The 23079-nt window shown below is 35.3% G+C and overlaps 3 protein-coding genes across 3 annotated transcripts; 1 reads left to right on the top strand and 2 right to left on the bottom strand.

The window, feature by feature from the left end:
• The first annotated feature begins 1144 nt into the window (after window positions 1–1144).
• LOC124638456 (golgin subfamily A member 6-like protein 10) lies at window positions 1145–2846 on the top strand. The gene is made up of 5 exons (XM_047175426.1): window positions 1145–1196; window positions 1326–1447; window positions 1594–1735; window positions 2116–2291; window positions 2652–2846. The coding sequence occupies exons 1-5, from the start codon at window positions 1145–1147 to the stop codon at window positions 2760–2762; spliced, it is 603 nt and encodes a 200-aa protein (XP_047031382.1). The 3' UTR covers window positions 2763–2846.
• Window positions 2847–2915: 69 nt separating this feature from the next.
• Window positions 2916–15194, bottom strand: LOC124637966 (dynein axonemal heavy chain 12). Its single transcript, XM_047174714.1, has 2 exons — window positions 15060–15194; window positions 2916–14907 (listed from the first exon to the last, which is right to left on the bottom strand). The coding sequence occupies exons 1-2, from the start codon at window positions 15192–15194 to the stop codon at window positions 3241–3243; spliced, it is 11802 nt and encodes a 3933-aa protein (XP_047030670.1). The 3' UTR covers window positions 2916–3240.
• Window positions 15195–15660: 466 nt separating this feature from the next.
• Window positions 15661–22974, bottom strand: LOC124637968 (store-operated calcium entry regulator STIMATE-like). The gene is made up of 6 exons (XM_047174720.1): window positions 22599–22974; window positions 22130–22274; window positions 21417–21538; window positions 20506–20705; window positions 17399–17473; window positions 15661–17307 (listed from the first exon to the last, which is right to left on the bottom strand). Exons 1-6 carry the CDS (start codon window positions 22720–22722, stop codon window positions 17218–17220), a joined length of 756 nt encoding a protein of 251 aa, XP_047030676.1. The 5' UTR covers window positions 22723–22974; the 3' UTR covers window positions 15661–17217.
• Between the last annotated feature and the right edge of the window lie 105 nt (window positions 22975–23079).

Below are 23079 nucleotides of genomic sequence, written 5' to 3'. Positions count from 1 at the left end.
TCTGTGTAATGAACATAGACATAATATTAGTAAACAGGACTGCGCATATAAACCCAAAAAACGAGCCGAGTGAAACAGTTAGTACGGAGGCTGTCTGTCCCTTTCTAATAGGGTGACTATGAGATTAAGCTATGTGAGACAAATCCGAATTTGCTAAGATTATTAAACACAGATTAGTATTGAAGTTTTAACTTACGCAGTTTGTGACCTTAAGATACTAATAAAGGCTTTTAATAATTAGCGGAAATTAGCAGTATAAAAGCAGGAAGATTCGAAGTGAAGACTGTTTTTTTTGTATTTCTACTTCATATATAGACTGCTGAGCCATTTATGTCGCCTTTCTTCATTTTTTGGGAAGCTATAACAATAGTACAACAGTTTTAAAATCCATCACCCATATTTTGACTCGTTACAAGAATTCATGGGCACCCTAGTTGTTTGGTTTACGAAAATGTTATTATTAGCTAACCTGTGGAACGATATATTGCAACCACCATAGGATTCACTTTTGCAAGTAGAAACGCAACACTTTTTCACCGTTTTAATAGTTTAAATTGATTTAATACAAAAAAATATAAACAAAATTTTAAATGCTGATTACGCGCCAAGAATGTTCAGGGTTACCGCTAGAAAATAAAAAAAAGCAAAATAAAAATTTATGTTGTTTATGTTTTAATAATAAATACGAATAAATTAATGCGATTGTTATTAATTTGTTGACTTACAATTGTTAAAATAAGATAAAAATATAAGTGATTCAATTGTTTTTGGGAAGACAAAACTTTTGATCACAACATTTTTTTATGCTGGCAAGGTGTTAGAAAGAGACAAACAGCCTCCGTTCGAACTATCCCTCTCGGCTCGGATTTGCCTCTGTGTATTATGCAACCAATTTAGTACCTTATTGCGTTAGAATAGAGTTTATTTTCGTAAATATATATTTTGAGCGTGCGCAATCTTGTTTAGTAATATTATATCTATGGTAATGAATGAATAAAAAAAAACTACCACTCACGCGTGGTAGTTTTTTTTTTATTAAGTTGGCAATCTCAACGTGTGAGAGTTGCCACTTACTAAAACCATTTAAACTTGGCGGCAAAAACAAATAAGTTTTTTAAGATTTAAAGCTTTACAAAAAGCCGTAATGTTTTGTGACAAAGATACAATCGAGTCATTAAAATTAAAACTGAAATCTGGTATGTAACCACTTCACACTAGTAAAATGTTATAGATATAATTTTATAATTTATAATTTTATAAATAAAATTTATATTTTATAATTTTAAATTATTGAAGGGAAAGAACTATTTATTTTTGTATTACAGTCACTAAAGAGAAATTATCAAAAGAAAGAGAAGTTTTGAAATTACGCAACAAAGAACGATCGCTTACCGACGAGCTCAATGCTATCAAATCAGAAGTGGATCATTTAGCAGATAATTTAGAGGTAAAGCTAAGTTACATACGAACATTCTAGAATAGATACTCGATCACTCAGAATAGGTAACTAGATCCTACACAATTACTCCAACAGGACCTCATAAATATTTTATAATTCTACTTAGAAGTAACAATTATTTTCTACTCTTATAGATCCTGAAAAACCAATTAACTCAGAGTAAAAACCAGATATCAATGATTGAAATGTGCACAGCTTCAGAGGATTTGAAAGTCGACATGCATGTTGGTACTCTAAACCAGCACTTGGAAGGTTTTCAAGTACTTTTTGACAGAGGTGATTGAATATTTATAAATAAGATGTTTAAAAAAAAATGCTCTTTACCATATTTAATTTTTACTCATTGCTCTAGACTGAGCTATTTTTTGTTAGAAACAATCATATCAATGCCACAAAAAAGCGTTCTTTCCCGAAAAAAAAAATTACTTTATTTACCCATATTAGTTAGTGTGTTTCCAATATGGTTGTAGTGTATGTGATATAGATGTCGCCACAAGGCACAGAGGCAGTCCCAACCCCAACTTTAATAAGTCCTTCGCATATGGCATAAATACATCAATCCTCTCTAGCTTAGTTAAATAATGATATAAAGATATATATAATAATATAAGGAATAAAATTTACAACTTTCCTTTATTGGGATGATTCTACTTTAGACCGAAGAGAAATAGAGGAGCGTATAAAAGAACAAAGGGACAAAGAAGCGAAGGAACAAGAAGAATTGCGTCTTAAGGAAAAGCAGATAGCTGAAGAAAATCAACGTCACGAGCGAGAAGCTGCCGCGATCGCAGAGGAATGTCAAGCTATTGAGAGTGAATGCGCTGTGCTAAAGGTATGTACCTACTGTAGGTATACAACAGTAGCAATTTTCCTGCCTGTGGGAACTACTACCCGTACCGGGATAAAATATGTAGCCTATGTTGCGTATGGGAAGAGTGTAGATTTCCAACAGAGAGAGAATTTTTTAAATCGATCCCGTAGTTTTTGAGTTCATCCATTAGAAATAGAAATAGCATAATCTTTTGAAAAGGTTTAGCATACCATAGCTTATAAAAATTGCTAAACGAAAACAAAATGCCTAAATACCTACCTGGCAACAAAGTTTCCACACTTGTCTCAATCTTTTTTTTCGTATTTTATAATAGGTACCTGCATAAAGTGCCACTATTTCATCGTCGTGTCTATTTTTCAGAAAAGAAATAATGCAATAATGCTGAAGCTAAGAAAAAGGTTGCTTGAAGCTGAAAACACAAGACGCGAAGTAATGAAACGAAACGCTTCTCAATTAAATACCCAGCAATAGCTTTGGACCATGATGTGAATATTTTTGCAACCATTCTTGTCCTTTGTTCGTAATTTATCAATAAAAAGCACTTATATGATAAAATTCTAATTTATTTTTAAAATCATTCTAAGTTTCCATCACATACCATAATAATAAATATTATGACCCACAACTTTAGTGGAAACTACAAAGATTATATTATGTAGATTATATAACACTGGATGGATTACTACAGACTATTTTTATTGTACCACAAGGCAGTACATATGTTAGATCCAGTCATTGTTTGTCACCATCGTCAATCAGTCGTGGCTAAGAAACAGTCTGTTCGTAAAGTTACATACATACAATATCCACAAAAATAATAAGTTAAATAATTATTAAAATATATCACACAATCATATATAGTCCGCGCGCCTTCCATGCTATCTGCAATTACGTATAAATCTGTCGAAAACCATCAATGCCTATTAGATACGATACGAAAAATATCCCTTTAATTGTCGAGCTGAAGTAACAATGCGACACTTCGCTTAATCCAATGGGCTGATGGTTTATCAGACGGCAAATAAAATGCTAATACGAAATTAGAGGAATGACCGGTTGTAGCCAACACCCCTTTCCTCTCTAAGGTTTTGTATAATGGGCATTTGTACCTATCCCCTTCCTCAAACTCACCTTTTAATTTGGGAAATAGCCACACAACTGGCAAATTGTCATTCAATATTTTTGGAAATTGTTCCGCAATTGTATACAAATTCCGATCCCAACGGCCTCCGTCCATGAAGAGTCCCTCCACATAAACGCCTGATTTTGGGGGAACTTTTTCATAATCAACTCTACGTACCTCAAAATCAAAAATTAGTAAATCAATAGGAATCTTCTTTTCCCTAGCGTAGTTTTGGACTGATCCAGTCAGAAAGGCCTGAGTGAAAAAGAACCCTGACAGCCAAAACGTAGATGGTTTCCCATTTTTATACCAGTTATCCAGCATTTCCAAACGTTCTACGAAATCTGTAACATAGCTAGGCAGTGGTTTCAAACTAGGATATGAGACTTTTCGCCAATTATCTGGAATTCTTCCCAGTAACATAGCATTAGATTGCAAATCCAATGATAAAGACATCACGATAAGACCTTTTACAGCTTTTTGCAAATCCATTAAAGATGTCTTTATCTCATTCAACAATTTGTTAAACCGTTCCATCTCTTGAATTAACACTGTATTCATCGATTCACTATAATCAACGGGGTATTTCTTTTGTGCGGTTTCCAAGTCAAACTTGCCTGGTAGCTTGGAAAGAATTTCAGCGGCCATGTGAACAAGAATTGCTTCAGTATTTCCTCCCTCACCGCCGCCGCCACCTCCTTCAACAAGAACCAAAGCTTGAGTTAGTTCCATGGAAGTTGTATAATCACGTGTTATTCCTGCGTTCATATGCAGTCCAAACACTTCGGGGGGCGGATTAACTGGAACAGTTTCAATATGCTTCAAGTAATCTTGATATTCACACCTTCGTGGCAAACCATATTGGGGGCCAATATCACAAAATGTGTAATTTGGATCATTAACGACATTAGCGTTAACGTAGTTGTCTAATATTGTAACAATTAAACGGCGATCCCAATCATCAGTCACTCTACCGCCGTAATTGCATTCACCGGTCAAGTATTTAATAGCTACGTACTGAATTTCTTCATATTGGTTTAAAAACATCTGTAACTGCATCACTGATATTTGAAAATCAGAGTCATTAAACCCGTATTGAATATTCCATCCTAATGGACCAAACTTTTTTCTTTCTTGTACTACAGCATGAAAAAAGCTAATGCCATATAAAAGCTTACTAAATGTTTTATCCTTGCCTGGGCAGCCTTCGAAAAATTCGGTTTCTTTTACAGGCTCTGAAATATACGAACGGTTTAAGTTGTGTTGTAATCCTGTAGGTGGTTCATTTGTCATTTTAACTGCAACTTGTAAAACGGCTTGTGGAAACATGTCAGACGGATAGCTAGTCAGCCACAATCTAAAGCTTAAATCGGTGTTAGTTAAATCAAAACCTTCGATGAGTTTTTCAAGAGCTGGAAGCCATGATACCGCTAAATGACAATTTTGCAAACATACCCAGCCCCCTTCAAGCTGTGCTTTTTCAATCATTGCTCGCGCAATCGGCCCTTGTCCTTGTCCCAACGATATAGAGTTGAATCTATGTGAATATCCCATTCTCTCACAATATTTTATCAATGCTCCCATTGGATCTGAGCCTGGAGACAATATGAATATTAAAGGTGCGAGACAATTTGAATCTCCAAAAGATTTGCCGATATCGAAAGGCGGCGGTGTTATATATTTACGTCCCATTTGCCTTTCTACAAAATCTGAAATTGCAATTGTTAATTTGTCAGGTCTTAAAATTCGGACAATTAACAATTTTTGAAATTGAGTCAACTTAGTATCCCACACTCCAGGAAGGCTTTTATTATGTGGTTCCATGTCGTCATAAACTTCTTGCCACTTGGTAATGTTTCTCACAAAATCTTCTTGAAAACCCGCAAAGCTGTGTAAATCACTTATGCGGCAAACTTCATCCCAACTTTTATCTGGTAACCATTCAACGGGTTTCCGCTTCGTGTTTTCGATAGCTATACCACCAGTTATAAGGAAAACGTGTTCCTCTAAATTCATTTCCCCCGAAGCAAGCATCATTTTAGAACACATAACGTATGAAAACATTAACTTGTCCTTGTCAAAGAGTGATCTACAAACGTTACTGTATAAGTTATAGGTGAAGGTTTCTTTTAAAAACTTCAACCTTTTATCTAAATCTTTAGATTTATTAGCGTTTTCGATTGAAATTATGTAAAGATTAATAAACCAAACCAGGGAGTATTGATACATCGGATCAACGTTAGGCAATTCCGTGACACAGTAATACAATACAGCGGAATGAGAAGCAATGGGTCTATAACCAAGCCGGAATTTTTCTATTATCACCTCGGTTTCCACACTTGCTTCTTGTTTCTTCATAATATCTACAGCTAAAAGTTTTGACGAGTCCAGAACTTCAACAGCAGTTTCATCTTCCAATATATCGCCTTTCGTTTCTTGTAAGGTGCGTAGGATATCATCTTCTACTTGCTTCAATGCGGCTCGATTACCAGCACTTTGAACTATCAATTTTTCTCTTTTTTCTTGTAAATCTGGCCTTTCTTTTGCTACTACTATGCCTAGAAGTTGATCTTCTAATCCATCTTTAGTTAAAGCAAAGTTGATTAAGGTGACTTTGTTAAAAACTTCCGGCAAATAATGTGGGTTCCTTAATTTAGTTGTCATGTATAGCCTGAAGTTTGGGTGGTATTCTATAACATTGTCTCCGAGAGCAATAAATTCTTTACCATATTGAGTGTATGTATTTTTTAAAAGAACCGGGTCTAATGGCGCTTCCACGTCCTCGAGAATGCACTCTATAAGTGCAGGTTTACCGTATTCTAAACAAGTCTCAATAACTTTCATGTAATTGCCATCTGAAAATTTCAATACTTGTAAATCATTAGCCTTTTCCATAGTTTTTATCCATTTATTTGCTTGGCCTTGCGGATCAATCATCAAAGACCATCTCATTGAATTATCTTGTATCACACCATTATCGACGGAAAACGAATCTCGTGGTAGGCCAGCAATGCACCAATTTTGTATCTTTATATCGGTACCTAAAACGTCTTTGAATACAAAGTGTTCGGAGTGTGGCATATTTAATTTTATTACTAATTCCCGCCACTGATCAATCATTTTAGTTCTGACAGGTAATGTATATGGAGCCAAATAAGCCATTATCGCACACGACACTAGAATGTCTCCTGCTAAGTGATCAAACAAAATCTGTAAATTTTCTGCAGCGGTTGTCCACCGCACTCTTTCACCTCCTAAGCCACCGAGCAACTTTTCAGCTCTAGCCAATTTATCAATACACAGTTGCACTTCGTCTTCTAGGGCTTTCTTTTTAAGATTGGCCTCTTCTAAAGCTTCGTTTAATTCGGCCAACCTAGCTTCTAATCTTGCTACTAGAGCTTTCTTTTCTTCTAAAATGGCCATTGTTTCCGCAAATTCTTTTTCCGCAGCTTCTAATTTTGCTTTCTTGGGGGCTACGACTTTAGCAACGGCATCGTACATATCCATAGCAATAATCCACTTACATAGTCCCTCAGCGGCCGCTGAAGCTTTAGCAATAATATGAGGCTTAAAATCTTTATGACAAAGGTACTCTTTCCGAATTTTTTGCATAACGGCAATGGGGATATTATCCTTGTCAAAGTTTTTTAGCGATTCCAAAAAGCTCATATCTCCTAATATTCTTTTACTAGGACCCCAATAATCTAAAATTTTTTTGCCAGGATTGGCTGGGTCGGGTATTTTATCAGGCGGGATACCTTTTATCACACATACTGCAGCCATGACTAATTTCACTGTACTTGGAGGATTTTTCATAGACTTCACAATAGTTATGTCAGCTGGTTTTAAAGTATTTAAAGCTGCAATAGCATCTTCTAAGATTGGCAATGCTAGAGCTAAATCAGCTTCACAGTCTTTTTTGAGTTCTTGTGCAGCTGCTGCTTGAACGTTCGCAACTTTTTGATCCTCCCTCACTTGAGCGGCTGCTTTGTCAGCAATTGCAGTTTCCTTTTCTATTTCCTCCATCATTTTAGCTGATTTTGCAGCCATGATCATAAGCTGAGGCTTCAATGCGTTCAAATCGCGTTGCATAATTGCTACTGCATCAGCTGCTTGACCTAGTTTGTCTAAACCATTAGTATATCTCATTTTGGCAGCCCTTAGTTCTCTCTGTTTTTTATTAGTTAACGAGGTGAATGATTTTATTAGGTCTAAATAAGATGCTGATGTAATATATGTTTTTCTACCAAGTGTATTATAGAATTCTAGAGATATAACTCGGGCATCTACATGAAATTGTTTACAAGCAATTACGGCAGATGCTTTTACTTTATCAGGTACATTGACTTTTACCATATAATAATGAGCAACCATTTCTAATGCATCTTCGGGCCAGTTATCGTACCAATCAATGGTACAACAGTTTACCAACGATGGATAAAGTCGTAACCTTGTTCTAAAGGAACTTCCTATTGGACTAAAACACAATACAATGTGCAATTTTGCTTTGCAACGACCCACAAAAAAGGCTAAAATCTGCAAAGGGCTTATATCAAGATTTCTGTTACCACCTTGTGCCCCTAAACGAACCAATTCGAGAATTTCTTGTTTTTCGTCCAGGCCATATAAATTTGGAACCTCACCCGAGTTAAGCAAACTGTCTAAGTTTTGTATAAAGACTTCTTCTTTAATCTGACTTTCAGTGAATAAGAAGGTTGTATCTTTATTCAGGCCACCAGATTCACGAAGAACTAGTTTGATATCATCATGCCAATCCTTAACACTGTAAGTTTTCGTTATCTCAGGCTGAAATATTTGCTGGCCTAAAACAGTGCTAGCTAAACGTGTAAGTGACTGTCTTCCAGAACCACCAACACCTACCAGTAAAGCATTTCCTGAAGGCATGCATAAAAGCCGACAAATCTTTGACAAGTGTTCCAACGCGTAGTCAAATAGTACAATGGTCATTTTTGCTTTATGCATTGCATTATATTCGGTCAGCATTGCGAGTGCCACGTTCAATACGGCTTCCTTTGATGGCATTTCTTCATACCGTCGTTCACCTTCTAAACTATCTGTGTCTAGGTAACAACCAAACATCATAGATTTAATAGTATCACGAGTCACATCCCCTCTATCATTTTGATAAATATCTAAAGCATTTTCAAAGGTGTCTTTCATGAAATCCTTTGTTGACTTTTTCAACACTTCAAAAAACCAAGCACGATCGTCATCATCCACGAGTCTATCATAGAAAACACGCATGATTTCGTGGACCCAAACTTTTACGAAAGTCTTTTTATTATCGGCAGATTCCTTTCGTAACAGCGCACATCCTTGAATGACTCTTGAAAAATCTCTCAAGTTAAAAGTGTAATGCGACTTTGCAGGAGTTGGTCTCAGTCCTTCTGTAGCATTATCATATATATCCATCGTAGCTGCTATGATGTTAATAATAAACGGCTGTACATCCTGACCAAATCCATTTCTCTTCCAGCCTAATTGTAACAAAGTCATGAAAATTTTAGTCATACTTTCTTTAGAAAATACATTTATTGAGTAGATATTAAAATGTCTCAGCATTCTTGGGTAAATAAGTTGTCGACTACCACCAACAGGTCCAATTGCACCGTAGAAAAATGTGTCATGTATATATAATTTATCAGTCGTTTTTAAATCATACCAATGTTTTTGATCGAAATACAATCTTAGTAATTCTATTGCAGGTTGAGCACCATACGTTTCTTTAGCAGGCATATTCATATCATCAATAAATATTATAGCCTTTTTTCCTTTCGATGGCCCATAATTATTTTTTCTTCTTTTGTATAGTTTTGAAATAACTAACTCTTGAGTTTGGTTGGCGGAAGTTGTAGTTGTAAACGTTATAAATCCTGGTGTGTACAGATCTATAGAAATACGATTCATCAAAAAGTTTTGCACGATAAAACTTTTTCCTGTGCCCGTTGGTCCAATCAAGAGTAAAGGCTGCATGAATTTTGTATGCAAATCCAATAGCGCATAGTATTTTTCTGTTTCCAGGGTGGGTATAACAGATTGGAGTAAATTTATTTGTTCTTTCACAACTACATTTTTTACAGTTTCCATCCATGGTTTCCAACAACCTTTACCTTTATACATGTAAAAATGGTCAATAAGCATCCCATCAGATGGAACCGAGACATCAAGGCGATCTATGTTAGGAGGCAAACCCTTTTCTCCCTTAAAATATTCTTTTATCAACAAATCATACTTTTCTCGAGAATCAGTGTCAAGTATTCCGCCAATACCCCAAACTAAGGCACTCATGAATGAAGCGATAAACCAGGTTCTTGTGTGTCTTGTATCTTCTTCACCCTTGATCGCATTATCCATAAACATTACTACGAGCCGAAGCGTGCTTACGACTAAATTTACGTCTCCGCCAGTCACTAATTGAGTACATTCCTTCTTCACATAATACACTAATGGATCAAATAACCAATCACACATAGAATAAATGAATTCTTCATTTTCTTCATACCATATAGGATTCAGTGTGTTCAACCATGATTGATAAAACGGTCTAAATCCTAGCGAAACTGATTCCATGTATATCATGCCACATCTAGATACAGTGGCAGGAGAGGCCTGAGATAAGTCCATAACCTCGAATATCATGGACATAACATTAGACATAGCCATCACTTCACCCGATGTTAAACACAGTTTTTTATTATCATCTAAAACAGTATTCATATTTTCAATCCACACTGCATCTACAGGACCGTCAAATACTATCCATTTTTTAACGGGAGTATCATCTGAAGCAAAGTCTCTGAACATAGTGGCTACTATACCATCCGTCCATTCATAGGAAATTGGATCAAAAGCTCCGTAGAGCTGACCCATGGTGACTGCTTTAGGATTTAACACTTTATAAGTACATTCCGCTCCGCCAGGTTGATCTCTTTCGTACATCAATGTTAGCGATTCGGATAGTATTTTCAAGGTCATTGATTTGCCAGAAAAAGGATCGCCAACTATCATGAATCCATGTCTCACAATCATCATTTCAAATATTTGTATTACTTTGAGAAGGAAGCAATCCATTGGTTGTAAATTGTTTCTTTCACAGGTAGTATTGCATGCGTCTAAAAAGTTTACGTAATCTGGTTTTGGTAGTGTGATTCCAGGGAATAAATCAGATATTATGCCTTCAAATAGAGGTACATCGCAAGACAAGAATTTTGGTAAGTTAACGTCTGTAATGGATCGAAGAAGTAGAATAGATTCACTTTCATTAGGAAATGCTCTTTTCAAATTACCAGCAGCCGACAAAACAGTCTTGACAGCTCGCATTCCATAGTCATAATGATTTTGTGAGGATAATTGTTCAGAACATAATCTATAAGTTGTGACTATTTTTACAGATAAACTTCTGGCATCAACAAAGCCAAAAGAATACAAAGAAATTTCGCCTATCATTGCATAATCTGGAACCATCATTGCAACTGTACGAAATAGTACTTTTAGATTATCAGGTAACTCAGAACGACCCGCGTAGCCCGGATTCATGGTGATGCAGACATAGCAAGCTGGATTTAAAGTAAGTGTCGTGCCTTCAAAATCAAAGGTTTCTAACTTTTGTCTAACTGCTTGAACTATGCACAGAATTTGTTGCGCTATGACAGAGAGCACTTCAACATCTATTCTATTGAACTCATCAAAACACGCCCAAGCACCACAAGAAGCCAAACCTTTGAAAAATTTACCCATTGCTTTGTAATCCAATCCATCAGAACAATTAAATACAACACATTGAACGGCTAATGCCTTTGCCAAGTCTTTTGTAGTTTCTGTTTTTCCCGTCCCCGCAGGGCCTTCAGGAGCGCCATTTAAATGAAGATAGTACGCACCTATTAACGTTCGGTAACATCGATCAGTTAATGGTGTTATAACCAATCGATCAGTGTTACCTAAGTATTCGTATGCATATGCCACAACGGCATTTATAATCTTCACACCAACTTTCTCATCTTCCCAGTAATAACGAAGTTGTGCTAGCCATTGGAAATCTGTAACTTCAGTAACATTTTTACCAACTAATTCAAATATGACGTCTTTGGCGTGTACATCGATTACAATAAGGGCTTTTATTGTAATACTGCTTAATTTAGTCAAATCGGTACGTCGAATTACAGCTACAGTTTCATTAAGCTGTTTGGTCAAAGAGTCATGAAATGCTTCTAGCTCGCTTAATTTATGTGTTTGTAGAGCTTCGTGAACGTCAACAGCCCAATAAATTTGAGATATAGCTAACACGACCATTCCTTCCCATGAAAGTATCCAGTCTACACGAGTCATGTTTGGGTAGTCGTAATAAGATAATTCCGTTTCTGATCTTACAGCTTTTAGCATTTGGTCTTCGACTTGCACTAACCACTTTTCCACAGATCCCCTAGCTGCTTGAACACTGATTATCTCGAGGAACTCCACCTGTTCGGTTTCCATAGAGATCATAGCAGATATATTAAATTCTTCGTCAAATACCAATTTATGAATCCCTTCGAAACATTTCTTTAAATGAGGTTGGACTTTAAGAGGATTTTTCGTCTCCGATAATATTTCCAACATTTCGTCGTTAGACAGAAAGAAGAATCTTGGGAAATACAGTCGTTTCTTTTCTAGATAGTTGTTCACGCCATCGTTAATTTTTTCGAGTAATGCTGTTGCAACTTTAAATGCTTCCAATACGCCGTGTGCTCCAGCTAGCTCAAGCGCATGTGGATCTTTTTCCACACAACTCATGTACCTGCGATATGTGTTGTTTACTTCAGTGAACATCACTCCTTCTTCAGGCATTTGAGCAACTATGTCTTTTGAAGAAAATATAGGTAACAAGTACAACCACTGACTTTGTACTTTACCCCATTCGTCTATGGTCAGATTAGTTCTTACAATTTTTTCATACCAAGATTTTACTTGAGTTTCGAAAGGCTTGACAAATGCTGAACCTCGCATTCCCACCGTTTTGACGATATGATCGTCTAAAACACATTGAATGTCGTCAAGCGCGGTGAGTATATTTATCCCTGTATCTTTATATGGATTGGTCTTAAAGCATATATCAGTCCATTCCGCCATCATTTTGTTTAGATTGGTTATAAGGGCAAGTTCTTTTGTCGCTGCTACACTTATAATTTCGTATTGATCGATATCTTCCCATAGATTAAAGTTTATTATCTTTCGCAACGTTGTACCTGCTGTTGGAGTCAAATCGAATCCGGCAATGGTAGACATTTCATCCCAATGTCTTTGTACCAACGCTGGATTGCACATTATGTGGGCCATCTGTACATTAGGTCTCCATTCCTTTGTTTCAGCAACTGCTTGTGCACATAATTTCATTGGCGCTGGAAGATTATTGACATCAAGATCATCCACCATTCCTTGGAAACGTTTCTCCACGCCTTCAGCAATTTGTTGTTTTATTCTGTTTCTATAATTTTTTGAGATCTTTAGAAACTCTTTATAATAAAAGTCATGATCTTGTTCTATCTGATTGTGATCCATATATTCAAAAGGGCCATCCATCCATGTATAATAGCTACGTTTCCATCTATGAACCAAGAATACAAGGCTATGGAAAGGTTTAATATAATCTTTTAATTCTTCTAGGTCAGGATAGCTTGTAATTGGAAACTTGAATGTTGCTTCTTCAGTATTTATCCAAGATACAAGTTTATCACAATCGTCCAATCGATGTACAAGTTTTCTAAGATATTCTAGATATTCAAGAGTGTGGTTAATATCATCCATACTGTCTAAAAGCTCTAAATATGGTATCATTTCTACAACTTCATTGTTCAGGTAAGCAATTTTAGCTAGTAGATTTTCTTCCATGTCAGCTTTGTGGGATTCGTAAGCTGCTGCATTTCTTTCAAATATTGGCTTTATATCTTTGAGCCAGTTAACAGTCCGAGTATTTGACGCGACATGTTCTTCTGTCAGTGAAGTCATTTCTAGTAAATTGGAGATAATGTTAATTTGGACCATGATCCTTTCTTTCAATGCTTCAACTAATACTGTTTTTGCATGGAGTATATAAACTCCTTGTTCTATTAATTCTACAGCATTTGCTGGTTCTTTAAGAGCAGTTGCTTTGATTTCTTCGAATGCAGCACATATGCTTTCGTTTTCTCTAATGTGTGCGCTGATTATACCTGCTATTAGATCATTTACGAATTCCAGTGCTTTCCGTTTCAAACCATCCACCATTCGGAGCTGATTAACAGTTGCACAGTTAAAATATTCATTTTCAATAATAGCAGTGATCTCGGAATCTATTCCTTGAAAATATTTTATTTTATCTCGACAAATTTCAAATTTTTCTTCCGCTTCAATGAACTTGAGCAGCGCTTCCTTTGCCGGAGCACCATAAAGCATACTGTATTCTTTTCGTAACTTATCTAAATAAAGAAGTAGTGGCTCGAACACCACATCTAATTGCTTTTGTAATCTTTCATGGCTATCTCTGTATAGCCAAGCGTTATATTGTACCGGCAAAGCGTCAAAGTTATATGGTATTCTAAGGTACTGTTCTATAGGCATTAGTCTTTGCGACATATGACATATTGCATCAGCAATATTATGAAACACTTCATAAACTGATTTGAGTGATGGATCGTAGATAAATTCGCCGTCGAAATCAAGATCTAAATTCAATATAAGAACAGATTCTGGATCCTTGAGATCATCTATAATAGCTTCTATAGATCTTCGCATAAGTTCCTGAATCTGCATTGCTATCATTTTGGTAGCACATCTTACAAAATCTGGTATTTTCTTCTGACGCATTCCTCGCAGACATCTCGGATTTTTGAGCCACTGGACAAGGATCCCATACCAAGTGCTGGAAACCAAATAATCAGCGCGTCGGATTTCTTCTAAAATTTTTGCATGAAATTCATCCAGTGTAATTGCACCTTTCGCTCTATATTTTGCTAAATCAATGATATGATCGGGGAAAATCCTTTCCGAGGATTCTAACACGAGTCTAATAAACGGATGTAATATAAGTGCCCCGTCAACCAGTTTCTTGCGAAATTTAAGCATTTTGTCGTAATTTTCTGTAATGCCATTATATTTGAAATAGGGTTCCTGATATCGTATCCTGGAAACTCCGGGCTGTTCTCTGATGATGGTTTTAACCGCCAGGTCGTGAAGGTTGCGGTTCCACTCCTGTTTGCTCTCGTTAATGAGTTCATCCATGAGGATTGGAAATGTGTGACGTAGTTTGGAGGGCACGAGGCTGCATATTTTCCTCTCCCAGTCTTTGGACATAGGCGGTGGTTTGATGTTCTGAGCGCAGTCTCTCAAGACTGCGATGTGACGCGACTGTGAAATCTCCAGTCGATCACGTTCGCGTCGCTCCAGGGGTGGCCGAGCTATCTCTATTTTTCTCTCTGTAGCCTTTTTCTCGAGAATTTTGCGAAAACTCTCTTGTTTGTCCTGAAATAGTTGTGAATGTGTATTGAATACTGAGGATTTTTAATAAAAGTATAGATGTTGGGGTAGTACACCAGTCAACAGGTCATAAATAAAATAACCTACTCGTCAGACGTCGTTTTAAGATGCAACGAATCCTAACGGAATTATGTTACCTTGATCCGATTATAAGGTGGAAGCGGTGTGAACGGCAGTCTGTCCAGCTGTTGTACATCGGGTATAGGCCGCATAATTGGCACACGACATCCATTTTTCGTCTGCAGAAGTCTTCTTAGCTCTCTTTCGTCCATATTTACTAATATTACGAAACAATTATTTTCAACAAAATATTGTTTTCACTAAACAAAAACATTTGCAACAAAAATTATCATTGTGACTTAATATATCATAGCAACGCAACGCATCGATGTCACATTTGAATGTAGAACTTCATGGAACTGCCACCATGACAACCCGAACGTCGTGAGCGAAAAGTAAAAAAAAAACAATAAATGAGGTCCGTAATGGAGCGAGTTGCGTAGTTACAAACTAGGGCTTCCTTAACTCCCGGTAATACTGCTGTAGAACTGGGTACTTAATAGTAGCACATTATAATAGCAGTCACAATACATGGCCCAGGTTGGACATTGTGGATAATATTATAACAACGTCGATTGTAAGCGCTCTACGAATAATATGAGTAGTCTTCTTTTTTGTTTAATACAGCAATAACATGTAATAAAATATGTATGAGTGCATAGAAATAAAACAACAATGAACACGTAAGGTGAATTATATTCGCACAAACAATGAACAGATGCACAAATATGTTATATGGTTAAATATATACATCATAGTTTTTATAAAACTTGTCCTTATTATCGATATTTACATTACATCACAATCATAGATAATTTGTGTCCATAAAAATATTAACACACATCAATAAAGCAATATCATTTAGTTTTGTTGAATCAGATCAAATCGTAAGCAGCTGTTATTCATAATTAATTTTCAACAATTTAAATTATAATAATATTTTTTCAATGAGAAATATTTGTCTTTTAAAAATTATGACTGCAAAACGATATCGTACATAGTATTCAAATGCCAATACTAACGTCGTGATGTAGATGTAATAATAAACAAGTGTAAAAGCTATTCTAACAAGTGGAATTTAATTGGAATTTGATAGGAAGATATGATTCCCACGACTTTCTCAGTCTTTATTCGATGTTAGTGTACATATATAAAAAATCAAAATACATGGCACTACTATGAGGATCTAAGTACTATACCGTGTAGGAACATTAAAATTATCATATTTTCAAAAGTAAAATGTATAAAAATATTTTTTTTTATATTCAATATAAAATTTGTTTGAAGCAAAATGGCATGTTATTTGTACATGTACCTAAATAGTTTTATTTAAGTTTAGATAAGATGAGCGACATTTCAATTCCATTCGCGTTCTTTGGTGGAACCAATACTTAGCCAAACGCACAAATATATCTCACATGGTACAAATACCTCTTTACATTACAACAAAACAATATTTTATTATATGGCCGTATTATACATACATATATACATAGCAAATATACTATGTTAGCAAAATTGTCTAAGTATACTAAAGTCTTGCCCTCCAAAAAAAGCAAAAAAATACCAATACAAACTCTCTTTTTACAATAATTTCGTAGTAATATAAATACAGCATTATAAAAACTAAAATAAACGTGATTCGATATAATTAAGGATAGTATACTGTTATAATAAAATTATGTAATTTCGAAATGACTAAAGTAGTAGTTTTTTATAATAGTTGCCATGTTAGAGTAATATAATTTACACCATGTATACCTCCTTACTGCGCGGTTTAAAAAAATGTGACTGTCTTCGCCGTGACCCTTACTTATTTCATGTCGTGGATATGTATGGTACACACATAATAATTAATACCTATAATTTATGATGAAGTTACACAAACAGATCAAAACATCACAAAATGGCGAGACATTCCTATTTCAAATCGCACAGCACTACGTAACTTGCCTTCCTATAATATACTTTAATTTACACATATATACACAACATACAATTTTACATGTATCGATTACAATTCGAGTAAATGGAAGTGAAAAATTCGTAATCGATTAACGATTATTTGATCAAAAGTCAAATAGGGATCGTTAATCGATTTTTTACATGACTACTGCCCGACTATATACCGGAGAGGCGAGTCGATTTTGACGATTTTTCCTCTGCTTGGCAAGTTAGCAGTGAACTATCTACGCTACGAGATTAAGCCCGAAATACACTGGGCTTTCTGTAAGGTCATACACTAGCTCCTAGAAGACGTTCGTCTGCAGAGTCGCGTTCCTCTTCTGAACCTGATTTCTCCTTCTTGATGGATTGGTATCTCACCTTCAAAACGAAATAAAAATAAATTAATAAAAGGAAACGAATGTAAAATAATGAGGATAAAGTACAATTCAGAAGAATAAAATTATATTACCTTGGTCTTAATTTTCGAGCTCACACCTCGCGGATGATACATGAGGAAGTTGTCGGTCACCCAAAAGATTAATATCTGAAACAATGAAATAATGCAGTTGCTTCTTATAAAGCTTCTACAGAATACCACTAAGTTGTAAGTATGTACAAACAGATAGTATTTTGGTTATAATACATTGGTAAAAATACAAAGAACTACATACATATATGGGCCACAGTGATATATCTATCCACAATATAGAAGTAGGATATACATAATTATAAATTAGAACTACGATAACACCGCTATGTAACAATAGTACATATATGGGACATAGAGCAATTTCTAAAGATAACGAATGCTTACCAAATGTTTCATGAAAACGACATTGGACTTGAGAATTTCTCTTATCAATTTAGCTAGAATGAGCTTGTAAATAGTGAAGAACATTATCCTAATTCCTAATACCACAAAGATTAGGTTGTAACGTAAATGTCGCTAAATCTTAGTCTAAGATAAAATAAGACAAGTTTCAATACTGATAAATGGTATCAATATTAGGTTCTACAAGTCACATTAATTAATTAAGTACGTTTGAACCAATTAGCCTATTTAACAACTGACATTTTAATTATGACATGATTCAAATGAGGCGTTTATGACGGTTGATATCTGTGCATGTATAACGACTTGTTTCGCTTGAATGAATCATTAACCAACCACTGTAACTTATTAATTAAAAGGTATAAAAATGGTTAATATTATTTACACAGTTATTTTCTCATATAGGAATCCTGGCTAACTTGAAATTATAGCAGTTTAGCAGACTGACTGTTTTCCGCGGTTTCGCCCTCGTCCATTTACCTATTTTCACCAGAGATAATGTAAGTTCCCAAAAGTGAAAGAATTTTTCAAATCCGTCAAGTACTTTCAGAGCTTATTCTTGTGAAGCAAGTAATCAATCGAATCTTAAGTCCAACATAAACTGCTATTCAATTTTAATAAAAGAAAATATTACGAGGTTCTCAATTTAACCGCGCTTATAAGTTTTTTTTTTTGCTAAAGTTTCCCCTAGAAGAGAGTGCTAGTGTACTGAATATTATCTAGCCGAGTGTGCATGTACTTATTTTACTCTCGCCACGAGCCGCGCACCCAAATTGGCTTATCATCGACGCTATTCTTTGCTCATATTTGTTTTTGCCATAATTGCATAAATTATACAGAACATGGTAACTCGTATAGCGTAGCAAATTAAATACTTAGCGTTACATGTACTTACCTACCTAAGTAAGAAAGCTGTAATCTGTACTTTGTGTACTGGTAATCAAATCCTGTTGGGTAAGTATATGTTTTGAATTCCCTTATTTACTATTTAGTTAAGTTTTATTCTGTAACTAGCGACCCGCTCCGGCTTCGCACGGGGTAACATTAATTCCCCACTATTTAATGTATGTTATTATACATATAAACCTTCCTCTTTAATCACTCTATCTATTGAACAAACCCGCATCAAAATCCGTTGCGTAGTTTTGAAGATTTAAGCGTACAAAGGGACATAGGGACAGAAAAAGCGATTCCACTTGAATGATGATGATGACACAATTCAGAAAAAACTCTGGAATAATCTTCACAGTAACGAGGTTATTGGCCTTCTATAGATAAGGATTGACTTTAAATAAGTAATATCATGATTTCTAAGTGCCTACAGAACCAAGCATTATGACTCGTCATTTACTTTTAGAGAAGACTAGCTGTTTCCCGCGGTTTTACCCGCATCCCAAGGGATTTACTTCAAACACTTGGGTAGAATAGAAAGCAGCCTTACCTTATAGAACAAAGTGAGTTATGGATGCACTCAGAGGGCTGATTTTTCAATAATCAGTTAACTTCTATCTGAGGAATAAATATGGCGGTTTGACATATTTTCCATACAAAAGCTGTCAAAACGTTAAAAATATTCCTCAGATAGAAGTTATCTGGCGATTGAAAAATCAGCCCAGAGACATTTAATTTAATGGTTACTTAAGCTATTCCATAGTGAAGGATTTCTTTGACAATCCGTTACTAAGGAGTGACTCAAGTAACCATTAAATGTCTCTGAGTGTGGGGTTACATTCTCAATTATTATATAGGGAAAAATTGTACTCCTCAAAGTTTTTCCAGTGTTTCAACAGTTTAAGGCTCTTTGATGAAACCACTTGTCATTATAGGTAATTAAGAAGACCAGATGTGGTTGTATACAATTTATAAATCGAATTACAAAGAGCAGTTACAGCCTACTTGTATGCGAACATATGTTGACGATCTAAATTCGATACTTAGGTACATATGATATTAATTTATGACCAATATATTATAATGTATATCTACAATAACCATATGTTACTCCTACTTACGTTTCACGGTGATGTACTTAGGTTATAGACTTTGTAATAGGTATTGCAGCTTTAAAGTAAAGAAATATGTAATTAGTTTTGTTGTAGCCAGTTATCGCTCGCGTAATATCACAAGATGAAAATCATGTTTCTTTAAACATGCAGTGACTGATTTGCATATAAGTAAATTTATAATAAGTAGTTAACTGTTCTCGAATCAGAATTTCTTATAAAATCGATATGAAATGGCTCTCCTATTAAGTCAATGGAAAATTACACCCACTGGGAATATTCCCACGACGTAGTACGTAGTCTGTTATCATTTGCCGCTAAAATCACATAATAAGTGGCCGTCTATCTACCTACTTATCTACATTAATAAAAATCAATTGCCCTCATTTTGCGTTTGTCTGTTAAAACTTCTCAAATCAATCATTCATGACAAAACTGAAAAAATATTAATTACCTAATCAATGATGATAATACTAGTTCTTGCACACGGTTTCATCTGCTACCTGAGGGTGTTACTTCCCGCATCCTGATAAAAAGTTGCGCGTATGCCAGGTTTCATCTAAATCACTTGAGCCGTTTGCGCGTGAAGAAGTGACAAACATACATACTTAAATTTTTCACATCTCTTTTATGATGACAGTGTGATTCAGACAAACGTGTCTACATATTTGAATTGGTATCTGGAAGATTTAATTTTGCAATAATATTAGCAATATTATTTGGATAATAAATAAAACTTACATTAACAAAGAAGGGAATGATGAGCATGACCACCGCCAGTTCCAGGCGAGGGTCGGAGACAGGCGACAGGCGTAACGTAGATAAGACAGCGACCACCGGCGGTAGGCGCAGCACCAACGCCAAGACAGATTTGGCAAATGTCGCGAGCGCCGCGTACAATATGCATTGGCATATCCATGCTGCGCACATCGGCGGTTTACCTGATAGACATAAATTATTTGTATTATAAAATACTGCGAGATATTTGTAACCAATTTTCTATAGAAAGAAATATCGCTTTGAAAAAATATGGGAGTTCAGTACAAAATCGAGACATTTTCAAATTTATTTTATGGGCTGTCGTGATAGTTATATGTACATAAAAGGATGTCACACGAATATGAAGTAGGTAAATCGTGTGGGTATTGTAATGACGTATTTTGCGCCATCTTCATTATACAAGGATATTACAAGTGTTCGTAACTTTCTCGAATTTTGACGTTATTTCTTGTGTTTGGAAACTCATTGTATATTTGGTAACTTTATCATGCAAGATCACTGTTTCCATAGTTGGATAGTGCAGACCACCGTGGTTCTACTGCTCTATGAGCAAAGACAATTTTTTTTTTCATTACGTGACTAAAGGGCGAAAGTCATGCAGAACTTCATTAGAAACCTTTTTTGATGAATTGCAGAGCTGTGATATTTCATTCAGCATCTCTGTCCAGGCCAAAAGCCGTCAGGCCTATTCAGCGTTTTAGTGAGGTTCATCAGGTGTACACACTGATGGAAGTACCATTTGTGTTACATGAAAAAGATTACTAAGACCTGAAAGCCTATCTAAGTTTTAGAACTTTTACAGGCTTTCAGTAATGACAATCACTAGTAGTTTAGTCACAGTAATGACTGGAAAAAAGGTGTTCAAAACTCACCATATTCACCAAAATTGATGAGTGGTATATCATAAGTTTTCGCACAGTATTGAGCAAGTCTGATGCCAGCCCATATTATTAGCAGGCCCAGCGTTGAGTCTAACATGAAGTTCACTATGTACCTGTTAAGACAATTATATTCAAGTTAACAATGGCTGTATACACTTATATCAAGCGGAGAATAAAAATATGTTAGAGACTGAACTTTGTAGGCTTCCTTGAATGGCTATGAGATTTTAGTCCTTATTGCATTATGTTAGGGATCATAATACATTATGTTCTGGTGATAGGAAAATTTGTTGTAATTTAATTTTATGAGTCACAAACTTGCAGTAAAATGTTTTATTTTGCATACTTTTAAAATAGAATTTAATAAAGGCATAGAGTTATAGGTCGATTTTCCTTTTTAAACTTGATTGTTTGGAGATTCAAGCAACATAACAATACATTACAGAGTTACATGTATATTTTAAAATCCTTGAGTTTACTTAAAGCTGTTGCAATCTAAGGTCAATGGAGAGTTCCTTTCAAAGTGAAACAATCTTTATTGCTTAAATATTTGCTTACCATAGACCATGAACATCTCAAATAAAAAAAGTAGACTGTATTAAAGAATTGAAGATAATGCTACATGCTACTAGCTGTTTTCTTACAAATACTTTAAAGGAATTGTTTTTTAAGACACTAGGTTAACAATCAATAAGTTCTCATACCAGGTGCATGGGTTCCCAGTGAGGTGAGGTGACAGCCATACGTTCGCTGCATGTATGATTAATGCTCCCAAGCCTTGTTTTGATGTATCGTAAAACCATATAAGCCATGGCCTCCTTGCATACCGGGGCTCACAAAATCTTTTACCTTCAATAAAGAAAATATAATTAAATATCAATAACAAACTGACGGGAGTTTTATTTATAAAATATAGTGTTTTAAAAATTATGAATTAAATTAGTAAGAAATATGAATGACTATCTGAAATCAAAATATTATTTAAAAAATTGCCATAATTTATTTGGTGAGGTTGTAAATTTAATTAAATTTATAATGAGTATCTAGATATTTCTTAGCTCGAAAAGAGTTTCGTAAGCGCAGCAAGTGCAAAGCCATATTTACTAAGACAAAGTACGCAATACTGTCGTATCGGTATCCTTGAACTCCGGCCTGTATTTCACAACTACTTACCTATTAAGCAAGTAAACGCTAAAACTGCCAACAGGAACTGCATGAACCACCCATAGTTGTCCGTGAGAGCATCTTTGGAGCAATGTAGCTCCGACCAGTAAATATAATCGGAACTGTTATTCATTTTTCATTTCTTTTAGTAAATAAATCGCATATCAAGGTTGCTAGTGCTTTCACTAGCTATTAGTCATGTTAAACGTTTTCCTATTCACAAAGTAAAACAAATTAAATTCAATGGACTTTTAAACAAACACAAACTGCAATAAACTGAATTAATTTCTCGCAAATTCGCATCTCGCATCACATCACATATTTTTGACAGTTTTGACTTTTGTCATTACAGTTTTTGTCATCTAAACTTACAGAACAGTAGGCAAACGCAACCTTATTTGTATTATAATGTAGACGGATATTCTCGACTTTCATTAATATTCAACAGTAAGAATTTTTGATTTTTTATTGTGGGAGTAAATTGGAATAG

This window comes from Helicoverpa zea, chromosome 17 (genome assembly GCF_022581195.2).
Source record: "Helicoverpa zea isolate HzStark_Cry1AcR chromosome 17, ilHelZeax1.1, whole genome shotgun sequence".
In the NCBI taxonomy this organism is placed as follows: Eukaryota; Metazoa; Arthropoda; class Insecta; order Lepidoptera; family Noctuidae; genus Helicoverpa; species Helicoverpa zea.
The sequence above is the reverse complement of the archived record's forward strand: the minus strand, read 5'-3'. Positions and strand labels throughout refer to the sequence as shown.

What these genes read in the sequence shown, in the direction of transcription:
- LOC124637968 (XM_047174720.1), bottom strand. Translation starts at nt 22,722, where the DNA reads ATGAATAACAGTTCCGATTATATTTACTGGTCGGAGCTACATTGCTCC. An exon ending in ACTGGGAACCCATGCACCTG is followed by an intron (nt 21,539 to 22,129) that starts GTATGAGAACTT and finishes TTGTCTTAACAG; the next exon opens with GTACATAGTGAACTTCATGT. An exon ending in CATCAATTTTGGTGAATATG is followed by an intron (nt 20,706 to 21,416) that starts GTGAGTTTTGAA and finishes TATGTCTATCAG; the next exon opens with GTAAACCGCCGATGTGCGCA.
- LOC124637966 (XM_047174714.1), bottom strand. Translation starts at nt 15,194, where the DNA reads ATGGACGAAAGAGAGCTAAGAAGACTTCTGCAGACGAAAAATGGATGT. An exon ending in CACCTTATAATCGGATCAAG is followed by an intron (nt 14,908 to 15,059) that starts GTAACATAATTC and finishes CAACTATTTCAG; the next exon opens with GACAAACAAGAGAGTTTTCG.
- LOC124638456 (XM_047175426.1), top strand. Translation starts at nt 1,145, where the DNA reads ATGTTTTGTGACAAAGATACAATCGAGTCATTAAAATTAAAACTGAAA. An exon ending in AAAATTAAAACTGAAATCTG is followed by an intron (nt 1,197 to 1,325) that starts GTATGTAACCAC and finishes TTTGTATTACAG; the next exon opens with TCACTAAAGAGAAATTATCA. An exon ending in TCAAGTACTTTTTGACAGAG is followed by an intron (nt 1,736 to 2,115) that starts GTGATTGAATAT and finishes ATTCTACTTTAG; the next exon opens with ACCGAAGAGAAATAGAGGAG.